Source organism: Macaca fascicularis, chromosome 15 (genome assembly GCF_037993035.2).
Source record: "Macaca fascicularis isolate 582-1 chromosome 15, T2T-MFA8v1.1".
Classification (NCBI taxonomy): Eukaryota; Metazoa; Chordata; class Mammalia; order Primates; family Cercopithecidae; genus Macaca; species Macaca fascicularis.
Genome location: NC_088389.1, coordinates 112,287,730 through 112,301,382, shown reverse-complemented (window position 1 = coordinate 112,301,382; position 13,653 = coordinate 112,287,730). Strand labels below are relative to the sequence as shown.

The 13,653-nt window shown below is 41.7% G+C and overlaps 1 protein-coding gene across 15 annotated transcripts in view; it reads left to right on the top strand.

The window, feature by feature from the left end:
* The window catches only part of TLE1 (TLE family member 1, transcriptional corepressor), a 107,711-nt gene that overhangs the window by 33,865 nt on the left and 60,193 nt on the right, over positions 1-13,653 (top strand). For 7 of the 15 annotated variants that reach the window (XM_074017716.1, XM_005582006.5, XM_045373068.3 and 4 more), the window contains exons 5-6: positions 1,929-1,991; positions 3,997-4,071. The exons of 3 other annotated variants lie outside the window; for them this stretch is intronic. In XM_074017716.1, the coding sequence (XP_073873817.1) occupies positions 1,929-1,991; positions 3,997-4,071 (138 nt within the window). Of the gene's footprint in view, positions 1-1,928; positions 1,992-3,996; positions 4,102-13,653 lie in introns of all 15 variants that reach the window. 5 more of the 15 variants (XM_045373062.3, XM_045373065.3, XM_045373064.3 and 2 more) reach the window with 1 other exon arrangement.

The window sequence follows — 13,653 nt, the reverse complement described above, 5'->3', positions numbered from 1 at the left end:
TTGTTTAGTTAATTCAGATCATCTTAGAAGATACAAGGCTGCTGTTTTTTATACGCTTGATTGTAAAGTTCCTGGGATTTTGTTTCCTTTTTTTTTTGAGACAGGGTCTTGCTGTGTCGCCTGGGCTGGAGTACAGTGGCACGATCTCAGCTCACTGCAGGCTCAACTTTGTTCCTGGGGTTTCTACTTTGTCTTTTTCCGTTCTCTATTTCTCAAGGTCATGGACTGTGTGCTTTTAAATTTTTTTCTTGTGATCCTTTTCATTGCTTAATTCAGTAATATAGGTGGCATTTAGTAAACATTGACAAAATGATGAAATAAGTAAGGTCAAGGATGGGCCTCTTTACAAATGACTTGTTTTTTTTTTTCTTTTTTAAAAAAGCAGAACTGGTTCTTCCCAAAGAGAGGAGAGCAGAACTGCTTTTTGCATTGCTGTAGGGTGTTGGAGGTGCTGCAGGTGGATCCTCCCCGGGCTAGAAGTAGAGTACCCTCTGTTCCCTCTCTTGCCAGTTTTTGTCCCTTGTAGCAGAGGGACTGCTGTGGATGTGGAGCGGAGCGAAGGCTTTTCCAGCCTTCTTTACTTTTATATTTTTTGAGATGGAGTCTCCCTCTCGCATAAGCTGGAGTGCAGTGGCGTGATCTCAGCTTACTGCAGCCTGCACCTCCTGGGTTCAAGCAGTTCTCTACCTCAGCCTCCCGAGTAGCTGGGATTACAGGTGCCCGCCATCGTGCCCGGCTAATTTTTGTATTTTTAGTAGAGATGGGGTTTCACCGTCTTGGCCAGGCTGGTGTTGAACTCCTGACCTTGTGATCCACCTGCCTTGGCCTCTGAAAGTGCTGTGATTACAGGCGTGAGCCACCGCACCTGGCCTTTCCTGCCTTCTTTAAACCAGCCTGTGCTGTAGACACTGAGGACACCTTTTTGTTTAGCTGACCCCTGGGCCCTGTCGGTGAAGTCTTTTGAGTTTGACACTGAACTGTGGCGAAACTTTCAGAACACCCAGGATATCATGACTTGACCATCACCCTCTAGAATGGAATGTTTTTAGTCATGTTTTCTTGGTTTGTTGAAAGTTTGAGGGAAGCCTGTGAACAATAAAATCCTGTTTCAATTGTACATGAGCTGGGACAAGTGGGAAAGAGGTCAGCAGATCTTTCTTCTGCTCTGTCACCTTAGGCCTTGTCTTTGAAAGCTGGACTGCTTTGACAGTGCTGTGGCTGCCGTGGCTTCTGACACCAGCTTGAATGAACTTGCAATAATGACATAAATGTGTCATGGTGTGCCGTCACTGAAAAAGTACACTTGGCCAGGCTCAGTGGCTCACGCCTGTAATCCCAGCACGTTGGGAGGCCGAGGCAGGCAGATCATGAGGTCAGGAGATCAAGACCATCCTGGTTAACATGGCGAAACCTGGTCTCTACTAAAAATACAAAAAAAAAAAAAAAAATTAGCCGGGTGTGGTGGTGGACGCCTGTAGTCCCAGCTACTTGGGAGGCTGAGGCAGGAGAATGGCGTAACCCAGGAGGCAGAGCTTGCATTGAGCCGAGATCACACTACTGCACTCCAGCCTGGGCGACAGAGTGAGACTCCGTCTCAAAAAAAAAAAAAAATTATATATATATATAGTCACCATATTAAATGATCATGTAGCCTTAAACCGCCTAGATTTTCCAATTAAATTAAACTACTCATTATCTCTTATTATGCGACCAATAAAGTGTGCAGTTGTGGCTTACTTTGCAAGTGGGATTAATATCTACTGTTTATCTCAAGATAAGTATTAGTAACATAACCTGGGGAAACCTTTTTATGCACCTTTCCAGAGCAAGGGAGGGAGAGGAGGACTAAAGTATTAGAGGTATGAAGTTTTACCTTTCTAAACTGATTGTGAAGTATTCTAAACATTTGTATGGCTTTGTCTTTATAGACTGAAATCGCCAAGAGATTGAATACGATTTGTGCACAAGTCATCCCATTTCTGTCTCAGGAAGTAAGTAAAACCGTTCAGCTGTTAAAGTGCAATTATGTTGCTTCTCTGTTTGCAAATTAGCTAGTTTTAAGATGTTAATTTTATCACAAGGAACAAGTGTGAAGAACATCTGTTACAGCTGAAGTGTGTAAACCCCCTGCTAGTCTATCCAGCACATCTGAGGGCACACTGTGGAAATGGTGACAATAGCTCAACCTCCAAATTAATTTTTTTTTTCCTCTGGAAAACTGCAAAATGACTATCCAATGTATAGTTTTGCTTTCTTTTTTTTTTTTTTCTGAGACGGAGTCTCGCCCTGTTGCCCAGGCTGGAGTGCAGTGGCCAGATCTCAGCTCACTGCAAGCTCTGCCCCCCGGGTTCATGCCATTCTCCTGCCTCAGCCTCCTGAGTAGCTGGGACTACAGGCGCCCACCACCTCACCCGGCTAGTTTTTTGTATTTTTAGTAGAGACGGGGTTTCCCCGTGTTAGCCAGGATGGTCTCGATTTCCTGACCTCGTGATCTGCCCGCCTCGGCCTCCCAAAGTGCTGGGATTACAGGCGTGAGCCACCGCGCCCGGCCAGTTTTGCTTTCTTTAAGTAGCATAAGCTTGAGAGCTACTGAAAATTCAGGTGTCCTTTTTATCTTTTAAATAGAAAGCTGTTCTCATACTGACTTTTAAAAATGGTTCCATCAAGGTAGACTTTACTAGGGAAGCAGGTAGTTCTTTTGTACTTACGTATCAAGGCAGTTGTCTTAATACTGTCCTTGAAGGGGCGGATGATAATAGTCCAAAATACATTAACTTACTGAGTCATATGCATGTGTAAGCTATTTTGTTTAGTTACAAAGTCATAGAAGTTTAATCTTAACATTCTTTGAGGGGGGAAATCTCTTCATATGAGTAATCTATGAAATTGACTCAGGACTATTGTATTTTAGCTTTGCCTTGAAAAGTTTACCTTCCTTTTGGATATAAGCTACTAAATGCTGTAATGTGTTCTAAGTGTGCATGGGATGAATGCGTCTTCACACAGGGTGGAAAGCTTATTGGCCCGGGAGTTGGAATACTGGGTATCCTGGTTGGCATCTGTTGCTCCATGCTGGATGGTCACCATCTCGTTATTGTTGTAACAGCCTTTTCCAGTATAACCTTTGTCTGTCTGATATGACAGTAGATTTGTCTGCCGTTTGAATGTATTAGTAGTTGTTAGACTTTAGTGATCCAGGGCTCTATGTTACATTCTCATGCCTCCCAAAGTAAATGTATGGCTTTGTTTTTATTTGTGGGTGGAGTTGGGAGTTGGGAGGTGTGGGGTGAGTTTCCATCTCTGAACTGAGGCTGGAGTCCTTCCTTTGCCTTGTGGAGGGTGAAGAATCAAAAGGCTGTAAAAGAGTGAGAGGAATTCCAGGAGTTTCTGAAAATGACGGGGGGGGGGGGGGGTCAAGGTTGATTGATCAGATAAGTGATCAACAGATTTAATGTTAAAGTTTTAGGTATTAAAATGGGTATTTTATTTGTTTATTTTAAAAATAGAGGTTTCACCATGTTGCCCACGCTGGTCTTGAACTCCTGGGCTCACCCCGTCTTGGCCTCCCAAAGTGCTGGGATTACAGGCATGAGCCACTGCGCCTGGCTGTAAAATGAGTATTTTAAAATTGCTGTAAACTTATGGCCAAACTTATCATGGTGAACCTCTTCTGTGAAGAAGGACGATCTTCCAAATTCTGTTCTATTTATTTTTTAAGGTCCTATGTTATCATTCTTTATGTCCTTTTTTGTTTTCTACCATTCCAAGCCAAAATTTGCAGCCAGAAGTAGTGACTGGTGTTGTTTAGAAATAAAGGGCACTGCCATTCTCAGTTTTTCCCTGTGTTCTCTGAAAATAATGTGTGGTTGAGAAATTCCGCATTTAAACCCCTCTACTTCAGCCTGCATTGCGCACAGCATTTGACTTTTTGTTGTTAGAATATACAATGAAGTTCTTGGCTGTTGCTAATGCCCTTTCTTCTCCTTGTTTTCAAAGCATCAACAACAGGTGGCCCAGGCTGTCGAACGTGCCAAACAGGTGACCATGGCAGAGTTGAATGCCATCATCGGGGTACGTGGCCTACCAGGTCTACCTCCTACAGTGTGTATAACCAGCTTTCATTTCTTATTAATTTGATGGCTTTATATATATGTGTGTGTGTGTGTGTATATTTGTGTAGCTTAACGTTGACCTATTTGATAAGGGTGGGAGGAAGAGACTTGGGGTGTGCTAAGGTATATGGAGGAAGAGGGCTTAGCATAAGGAAGATGACAGGAGAAAGAAACATTTTAGGAGGGGACAAAAAATAAATCTATTAATTAAAAACATTCGTTTTAAACAGACTGGGGTCTTGATATTTTGTCTAGTCTGGCCTGGAACTCAAGTGATCCTCCTGCCTTAGCCTCCTGAGTAGCTGGGTCCGAGGGCAGGCACCCCCTTGCCCGTCCTTAAATCTACTTTTAAGTGGTAAAATAAATGTAGTTCATCCTGTGACACCTAAACCACCCTTGCTTCATTAGTCTAGTAAAAGCTTTAGGTTAGAATTTTAAATACTTTCCTCATTTCTCTCTTACAATGTGAGATCACAGTGAGGTCAAAATGGGTCTCTGAATTATCGTTTCATTTAGTTATCCTTGCTTTTTGCCTTTTGCTTTCTGGGGTATTCGAACCTACATAACTGTTGGCTCTTGTTCTTTCTTGCGCCTCTTTCATGATTTTTAAGTGACAAACCAATGAAAAGAGCGCTTTCTTGCTGTGGAAGAAGTGTTAATTGTCTGCCCTAGTGCTCCCTGGCCTTTCACCCGGGTTCTGCTCTCCTCTGTTGAGTTCAGTTAGTGCTCCGTGCTGGCCACTGGTTGTCAATCACAAGTCATTTGCTCTGCATTAATGAATCTGGTGAACTGTGCATTCCATCCCCTGCATGAGTTCATCCCCCGCCCCCCACTGCAGGACCTGGGACGGTTCTCATGTGTTCTTCCCCTTCCAGACTAAGCCAAAGAAGGAGCTGAAACAAGGGACCATCCCTTCTGATTTTATTCATATGTGAGTGCCTTGAGCAGATTCAAATCACTCATTTATCAATTTATGTTAATTGCTTGTGAGATGATGCCCTGCTGGTCTTTATAGTTCCCTCAGACACTTTGTAATGATAATTAGACATGCTGCTGTACGGATTAAGAGTGCCATAGTCCAATGACGGCCACAGACAATGGAACCAGTTAATCCATCAGAGCTTAAAATTACATCCCAACTGGAGATGGAGAAAAAACATAAGAGCCAAGGAGGATTAAAGAACGAGCCTCAGCTTGAAAACTCTCCTTTCATCAGTTTCTCAATTGCAGATCTGCAGTTGGGTTGTCTGTGGTAAGCTATTGGCAGTCAATTAGGTGAAATAAACTAGGAGGGTGACCTTCATTTCCTTTTAATAGCTTTTTCCTCCCTGAAATGGGGAGCTTCAGTGGATTTTCAGCTTAAATTTTATTCAAGCTGCTTTATTACACTTGACAGCTTAGCTCTGCATAAACAATTCTCCCTCCTTTTCCCCCCAGATCCAGGCACTGCCTTCCCCCTCCTTCAGTATCACATTTTTGACTGTTACTTAGTGGGCTCTCTAATCACATTCAACAAAAAACACAATTACATCTGCATTTGTCTGCTGCCTTCTGTACCCTTTTCTTGTGTAATGAATTGCTTTATTTCAGAGATCAAATCAAATATTCACTGGTACTTTCGCATGTACTGTGTTTGATTAGCAAAGACTAATAGTGAATTGTACTTGTAGCTCAAGCACAGAATTTTTTCACCCAAATGAATGAGGATGGAAAAGCCTGTTTTGATTAAAGGAAAACATATGCAAAGCAGTTCTCAAGTACCCAGTTAAACTTTGTGGAACATGTTTGTTTTCTGATAGACTCTAAATTTCGACATATAATTTCTTGATGGTAAAACTCTGATGTTTACATTCTCAAAGGCACCGCCCAGCTCTCGTGAATCTCCTTCGCACCTACACTTTAGGAAGGAGGAAATCGTATTAACCAGATGTTCATAGGTAATACCCAGTTTGAGCTGAACCGGAGAATAAAAATAGCAGATCTTTTTCGAAGGGCAAATGAATTTCTAATTTTACAAATGGCTTTAGTCCAGGAAAAATGTTGTGGAGGTTATTATAAAGGCAGGTTAGCTCTGGGTGCCTTGGCAACAATAAACCAAAGTGGTGAATCAGGCACAATGCAAACGAGACTTACGCCCATTGCGTGTCTTGGGCATACTGGCATGTGCGGTTTTTATCATTGTAATTTTTGGATTAGTATATGAATTTATGTCAGAAGGCTCTTTTCAAGTTTGTAGTGATCAATAATTATCCCACACCTTAAGTTTCATGCTGTGGCATATGCTTGATTTTTGCTTGAAAGGAATTGTGTGCGTCCTGGAAAATCGAAGTAGCATAAAATTGGGTTGACAATTCAGTGGACCTTTGCACCCCTTCATTGAACATGCAGTGTGTCAACCTGTCTCCCCAGAGGGGAGGAGGTACCGGGAGACTGTCTGTTCCTACAAGCAGCAGCTGCACAGAGTAAATGCAGCCTGGTTTGATAGCAGCTGTCAGTATTGTTCAGGGGCCGACTTAGGGTAAAGAACAATGGGAGAGGCCACGCTCTTAGTCTGCATCCACTTTCAGGCTAAGAAAAGAAATAGTAATTTAACGGTTTAGACATCTATTACAAGTGTGAAAGATCATGAAAGAGTACCCTTTAAAATGCAAATGAGCCGAAACATTCTCATTCCCTTTAAGGTACAATCAAGGAGCTTGACTGCTTGCTTGACAGGGCTAAAGATACTTCTCCTTATCAAACCTGGAAAAAGTAAATCTTCTCAAGGACATCCACCTTCTAGGTTAGTTCGAGGTGTGTCTTGGGCCTGCGGGTGCTCTTTGAGGAGGCAGAGAGAGGTTATATTTTGTCTGTGCTTGTTGAGGGAATTAGCAGAGTCCCCATTTCTCACCAGCATAGAAATTGTAGTTCTCCTATCTGGCAGAAAATACTGAATTTTAATTCTTTCTCACCGTAGCACCTGCCTTCAACTTACATAGAGTATCAGTATTTAAGAAAAATAAGCTTCTTAGATATTTGATACTGGAGAGACTATTGAAATATTTCTGTAGACCTTTTTTTTAAACAGCTTTGACAGCAAATCTGGTGACTGGCAGAATAATAACTACGGTCCTACTTTTTGAATTTTGCTTCTTACCAATTCTTTTGCTATTAAATGTGTTGTAGTCTTGTCACAATGAAAAGGCTAATTTATAGTGCAAAGGTGTACAAAATTTGTACAAGGTTTATTTGGTTTGACACATAGCTCACTTAGGCCTTAGCAAACAAGTCGCATTGTGAGAAGGGAACTTACTCATTTGAGACCTTGAGTTTTTAGATCAGGATCGTTGTTAAACCATAAGCAACATTTTTGTTTGTTTTTTAAAATTTCTACTAAGAATGGTCAAAACAAAATTGGTTATTAAACGTTGTAACATCTTATTTGTGGAATGGCTAATGGCTGCCTGAATGCAGGGAGAATTGATAGAAAGACTCTTCAAGACCACTTCTCCACTTTATTATTTGGGGAGTTTGCAACTAAAAGCTCTCTTCTACCTGCTCTGATAGGTACTGAATAATTGATTTCAGTTGGGATTGGGATTTCAAATAATTAGTGTTCTCTTAACATCACAGATAATCGAGGGATAATATAGAGAGATACATATCTGTACACACATAGATTTGTTTTTTTCAGTTGATGTCTAATTGTAATATAGTGAAATGCACAGCTTGATTTTTGACACCTATGTATACCCGGTAACCCACATTCCACAGTAAAGGGGTGGTTTCCAGAACCCCAGTGGATTCCATTATTCTTATCAGTTTTTCCCCTTCTCCTAAAGAAAGATAGTTGCTTTTTTTTTCTTTCTTTCTTTCTTTTGGCATGTGAAAGAAGAGCTAAAGATGGTTGGGGTTTTTTTTGGAGACAGAGTTTTACTCTGTAACTCAGGCTGGAGTGCAGTGGCATGATCTCTGCTCACTGCAACCTCTGCCTCCCATGTTCAAGCAATTCTTCTGCCTCAGCCTCCCGAGTAGCTGGGATTACAGGCATGCGCCGCCAAGCCCAGCTGATTTTTGTATTTTTAGTAGAGACAGGGTTTCACCATGTTGGCCAGGCTGGTCTTGAACTCCCAAACTCAGGTGATCCACCTGCCTCAGCCTCCTAAAGTGTTGGGATTACAGGTATGGGCCACCGTACCTGGCCATAAAGATGGTGGTTTTTTTAACTGAAAAGTTAAAAAAGAATCAGTCAATTACATTTTAAAAAATATTAATAGTAAACAATGGCACAGTTGTATGTTTTATTTCTAACCACCTGTTGTTCCATTTCATGGTGTTTTTGGTAATCCACATAAGAATATTTACACTGTGTTGCCTTGGACAAAGCATGGGCCTTGGGATCAGATGGACTTGGGGAGGATGCTTAGCTGCCATCTATTAGCTTTATGACCTCATGTAGTCAGTTAACCTCTACAATGTCCCCCATCCGTGGATGGTAATACCGTCTCTACCTTCCCTGCTTTTGTGGGGATAAGACCCTGGCTGGCAGTCTTCAATGAACATGTGATCCTGACCCCTTGAACTGCAGTTTTGTCTGCCTGGTTTTCCTAAGTGCTTGTAGCAGATCCGTAGGTCCAGTTGGTCAAGCCCTGGTCGGGGGTGGTTGTGCCAAGCAGCAGTTCACCCCTTTGTCTTGTTTAGTGGTTACAGGGATGTGGGTGTTTGAGATTGGACCCAGCCAGATGCTCTGCTCCTGCCATTAAGTTGTTGTGCATGAATGACAGGGACACAATAGTGAAAAAGGACGGCCATTTAGCTTTTGATGTACAAACTTAGAAGTTCAAAACCACAAGAAAAAAGTTAAGTTTGGGGAACAGATGGAGACAGAATTGAGAGCAAAAATGTGAAGACATCATTGACTTCCTTACCTAACATGAGGAAGAAGGCAGACAGTGCCATTGTTGACACAGAGAGGTTATAGGAATCATTCTGATAAAGTTGGGAGGGAAGAGAGTTAGAAGAGATGGCCGGATGACCAGTGGGGATTGTCCTTCCCTTCCACAAAATGACAGGTTTCTATTTGTGGCCTCAAAGCGGACAGTTGGGTGCAAGACAATTTGAGCAGTTTCCTGTGGTAATGCCTGTGAACTTTAGGAGATCAAGAAATTTGGGTTTGTTTACATATAACCTATGTACAAGAGAGAGAAGAAAAAAAGAAATTTGGGTTTAGGCAACCTGATTTTTCTTTCTCACTTATTTGGATGTAGTCTGACTTATTTTTCATGAACATAACCTTGGTCAAGGCATATGGGGCTTATATGGGAATCTGTTTATTGATCAGATTTCTATGTTCCTCCTCCATAGGCAAATACCTGATTCTGTATATTTTAAAACAACTTAGTATAAAATTAAAAATAAGTCTAGGGTATTTTGTGATGTCTGGCTAGATGTTTTCGTGTAGGGGATGGCTGTGAATTCAAACTCCTAAAACATTTGTAGAAGGAGCTTGTCCATCCCTAAGAGATTGAGTTGTAGACCTAAAGGGCTCTCCACTGTTGCATGAGATGATTGGTTTAAGGATTAGTAAAATGTTGGATTATTTTTCTCCTTTGGCTGTAGCTGTCAGCTATCTATGGGATTGTAGTGTGTGAAGTTTAAGAGGATGAGGTTAGCCTCTTATTCTTATGAGTATGCGGTTAATCCCTGGAAAGCCATCAATAACCCAGCCGTAAGTTTCTTTATAAAACAAATTCTCCCTAGGAGAATAATGCATAGCCTGCTACCGAGAGAAGACTAAATAGCTACAACAAACATGGATCTTCTAGCTCTACTAACTTGTATTTAGTGACGTACTCTCTACTTAAATTACAACAATCTAGCGCTTTTATTAAATTTCCACAGGGAAAGAACAATATTGCAAAGAAGTCTTCGCAGCCCATCTCTCCTTTGGTTAAGTTTGTTTGTCTGTTTTTACTGAGAGCACAACTAGGTGCCTGACAAATGCAGAACTTTTCCTCAGTGTCCGGATTATCGTCATCACGCTTTGTAGTTATTAGAAAAGTGTTGAAGCATTTACTTTTTAATTTCCCCACGTATTTCTTTCCTTTTTTTAAAAAAATTTTAATTTAATTTTAAGTTTCGGGATACATGCACAGGATGTGCAGGTTTGTTACATAGGTAAACATGTGCAGTGATTGCTGCGCCTGTCAACCCACCCACATAGTTTCCTGTGATTTTTACTTGATTCCCTGGAATAAAGCATTATATATTCTTCTTTTTTCCAGAAGGAGGAGAAAAGCTTCAGAATAGAAAATAGAGTACCCCATTATAGGAATTACAGCTGTGTATTTTTAAATTTTTAATTTTTGTGGGTACATACTATCTGTATATATTTATGAGGTACAGGAGATGTTTTGATGCAGGCATACAGTGTTTAATAAGCACATCATAAAGAATAGGGTATCTATCCCCTGAAGCATTTATCTTTTTTTTTTTTTTTTTTTTTTTTGAGACGGAGTTTTGCTCTTGTTGCCCAGGCTGGAGTGCAATGGCACGATCTCGGCTCACTGCAACCTCTGCCTCCTGGGTTCAAGTGATTCTCCTGCCTCAGCCTCCCGAGTAGCTGGGATTACAGGCATGTGCCACCATGCCTGGCTAATTTTGTATTTTTGGTAGAGACGGCGTTTCTCCATGTTGGCCAGGCTGGTCTGGAACTCCTGACCTTAGGTGATCTGCCCACCTCGGCCTTTCAAAGTGCTGGGATTATAGGTGTGAGCCCCTGTGCCCGGCAAGCATTTATCTTTTGTGTTACAATCTAATGACACTCTTTTAGTTATTTTAAAATTACAATTAAATTATTATGTTTTTTTTTTGTTTTTTTGTTTTTTTTTTTGAGACGGAGTTTCTCTCTTGTTTCCCAGGCTGGAGTGCAATGTTGGGATCTCGGCTCACCACAGCCTCTGCCTCCTGGGTTCAAGCAATTCTTCTGCCTCAGCCTCCCCTCACAAGTAGCTGGGATTACAGGCATGCACCACCATGCCCAGCTAATTTTGTATTTTTAGTATAGACAGGGTTTCTCCATGTTGGTCAGGCTGGTCTTGAACTCCTGATCTCAGGTGATCCATCTGCCTCGGCCTCCCAAAGTGCTGGGATTACAGGCGTGAGTCACTGTACCTGGCCAAATTCACCGTTTTAAAAGCATATACTTAAGTGGGTTTTAGCATATTCACATTGCTGTACAACATCACGACTATAAAATTTTTCTAGGACGTTTTTGTCACCCTATAAAGAAACTCCATATTCATTACCATTTATTCTTCATGCCTCCTCCCCTAACCTCTGGCAACTACCAATGTGCTTATCCATCTCTATGAATTTGCCTGTTCTGGACATTTCATATGAATGGAATCATATAATACGTAGCGTTGTATGCCTGGCTTCTTCATGTTTTCAAGGTTTATCCATGTTGTAGTATGCACCAGTATTTTAGTCCTTTTTATTGACAATTAACATTTCATCAATATACCACAGTTGCTTATTCATTCATAAGTTGATGGACATTTAGGTGATTTCCACTGATTGTCTATTATGAATAAGGCTGCTGTGAGCATTTGTGTACATGTTTTTGTGTGGGCATGTTTTCTCTTGGATTTGTCTCTGGGAGTAGAATTACTGGGTCTGTGGTAACTTTATTCACTTTTTGAGCAACAGCCAAACTATTTTCCAAAGCGGCTGCATCATGTTGCATTCTCACAATAGCGTATGAGAATTCCAATTTCTCTATATGATCTCTGCCATTTACTGTCCATCTTTTTTATTCTATGCATCCTAGTGGGTGTGAAGCAGCATCTCCTGTTTTTTATTTGCATTTTCCTGATGGCTAATGATGTTGAGCATCTTTTCAACCAAAACCCGCGTAGTTTTTGTAGTGGATTTACCATCACATGGCTTGTCATAGCCTTAATGGCCTTCCGGGGAAATGGGATGAGCAAGGCAGTGGTCGTGCAGGAAGAGTTGGCCTGTGTGGATTAGCTGAAATGGAGAAAGAATAAAGACAGGCCAGGCATGGTGGCTCACGCCTATAATCCCAGCACTTTGGGAGGCTGAGGTGGGCGGATCACCTGAGGTTGGGAGTTCTAGACCAGCCTGACCAACATGGGGAAACCCCGTCTCTACTAAAAAGACAAAATTAACCTGGCCTGGTGGCACATGCCTGTAATCCCAGCTACTCGGGAGGCTGAGGCAGGAGAATCGCTTGAACCCAGGAGGCAGAGGTTGCGGTGAGCCGAGATAGCGCCACTGCACTCCAGCCTGGGCAACAAGAGCGAAACTCCGTCTCAAAACAACAACAACAACAACAACAACAAACACCCCACCAAGTACCATTTTAGCAAATTTCAAGTATACAATACAGTATTATTAACTATAGTCTCCGTGCTGTACCTTGGAAATCCAGATCTTCTTTATCTTGGGTAACTGAAACCTTGCACCCTTTGACCAACCTCTCCTCATTTTCCCCTACCCCTCCAGGCAGCCACCATTCTACTCTCTGCTTCTGTGAGTTGTACTCTTAGATTCCACATAGTAGGGAGATTATGCATTATTTGTCTTTCTGAATCTGCCTATTTTGCTTAGCCTACTGTCCTGCAGATTTACCCATGTTGTCACAAGTGGTAGGATTTTCTTCTTTTTCAAGGCTGAATGGTATTCCATTGTGTTTGTATGTACCACATTTTCTTTATCTGTTCATCCATCAACAGACATTTGGGTTGTTTGATTATCTTGGCTCTCGTGAATAGCGCTGCAGTGGTCATGGTGTGCAGATGTATGGTATACTGATTTCATTCTCTTTCTCTCTCTCTCTCTGTCTGATTTCATTCTCTCTATCTCTCTCTCTCTCTCTGTCTCTGATATACTGATTTCATTCTCTCTCTCTCTCTCTTTCTTTCTTTCTAGATGGAGAATCACTCTGTCACCCAGGCTGGAGTGCAGTGGCACTGTGTCGGCTCACTGCAACCTCCATCTCCTGGGTTCAAGCAATTTTCCTGCCTCAGCCTCCTGAGTAGCTGGGATTATAGGCGCCCACCACATCTGGCTAATTTTTTTTTTTTTTTTTTTTTTCAGTAGAGACGTGGTTTCACCATGTTGGCCAGGCTGGTCTCGAACTCCTGACCTCAGATGATCCACCCGCCTTGGCCTCCCAAAGTGCTGGGATTGCAGGTGTAAGCCACCGCACATAGATCCTGATTTCATTTTCTTTAGATATATACCCAGAAGTGGGATTGCTGGATCATGTACAGATTGAGCAGCCCTAATTCTAATTCTCAGCCAGTAAGAATATTGCAAATATTTAAAAATCTGAAAAAAAGCCAGAATCCAAACATTGCTGGTCCCAAGCACTTCAGAAAAGGGATACTTAACCTTTTTGAGAAAGTAGTTCTATTTTTAACTTTTTAAGAAACTTCTATACTGTTGTTTTCTATCAGGACTGTACCAGTTTACATTCTAAGAACAGTGTACAAGGGTTACCTTTTCTCCACACCGTCACTAACACATATCTTGT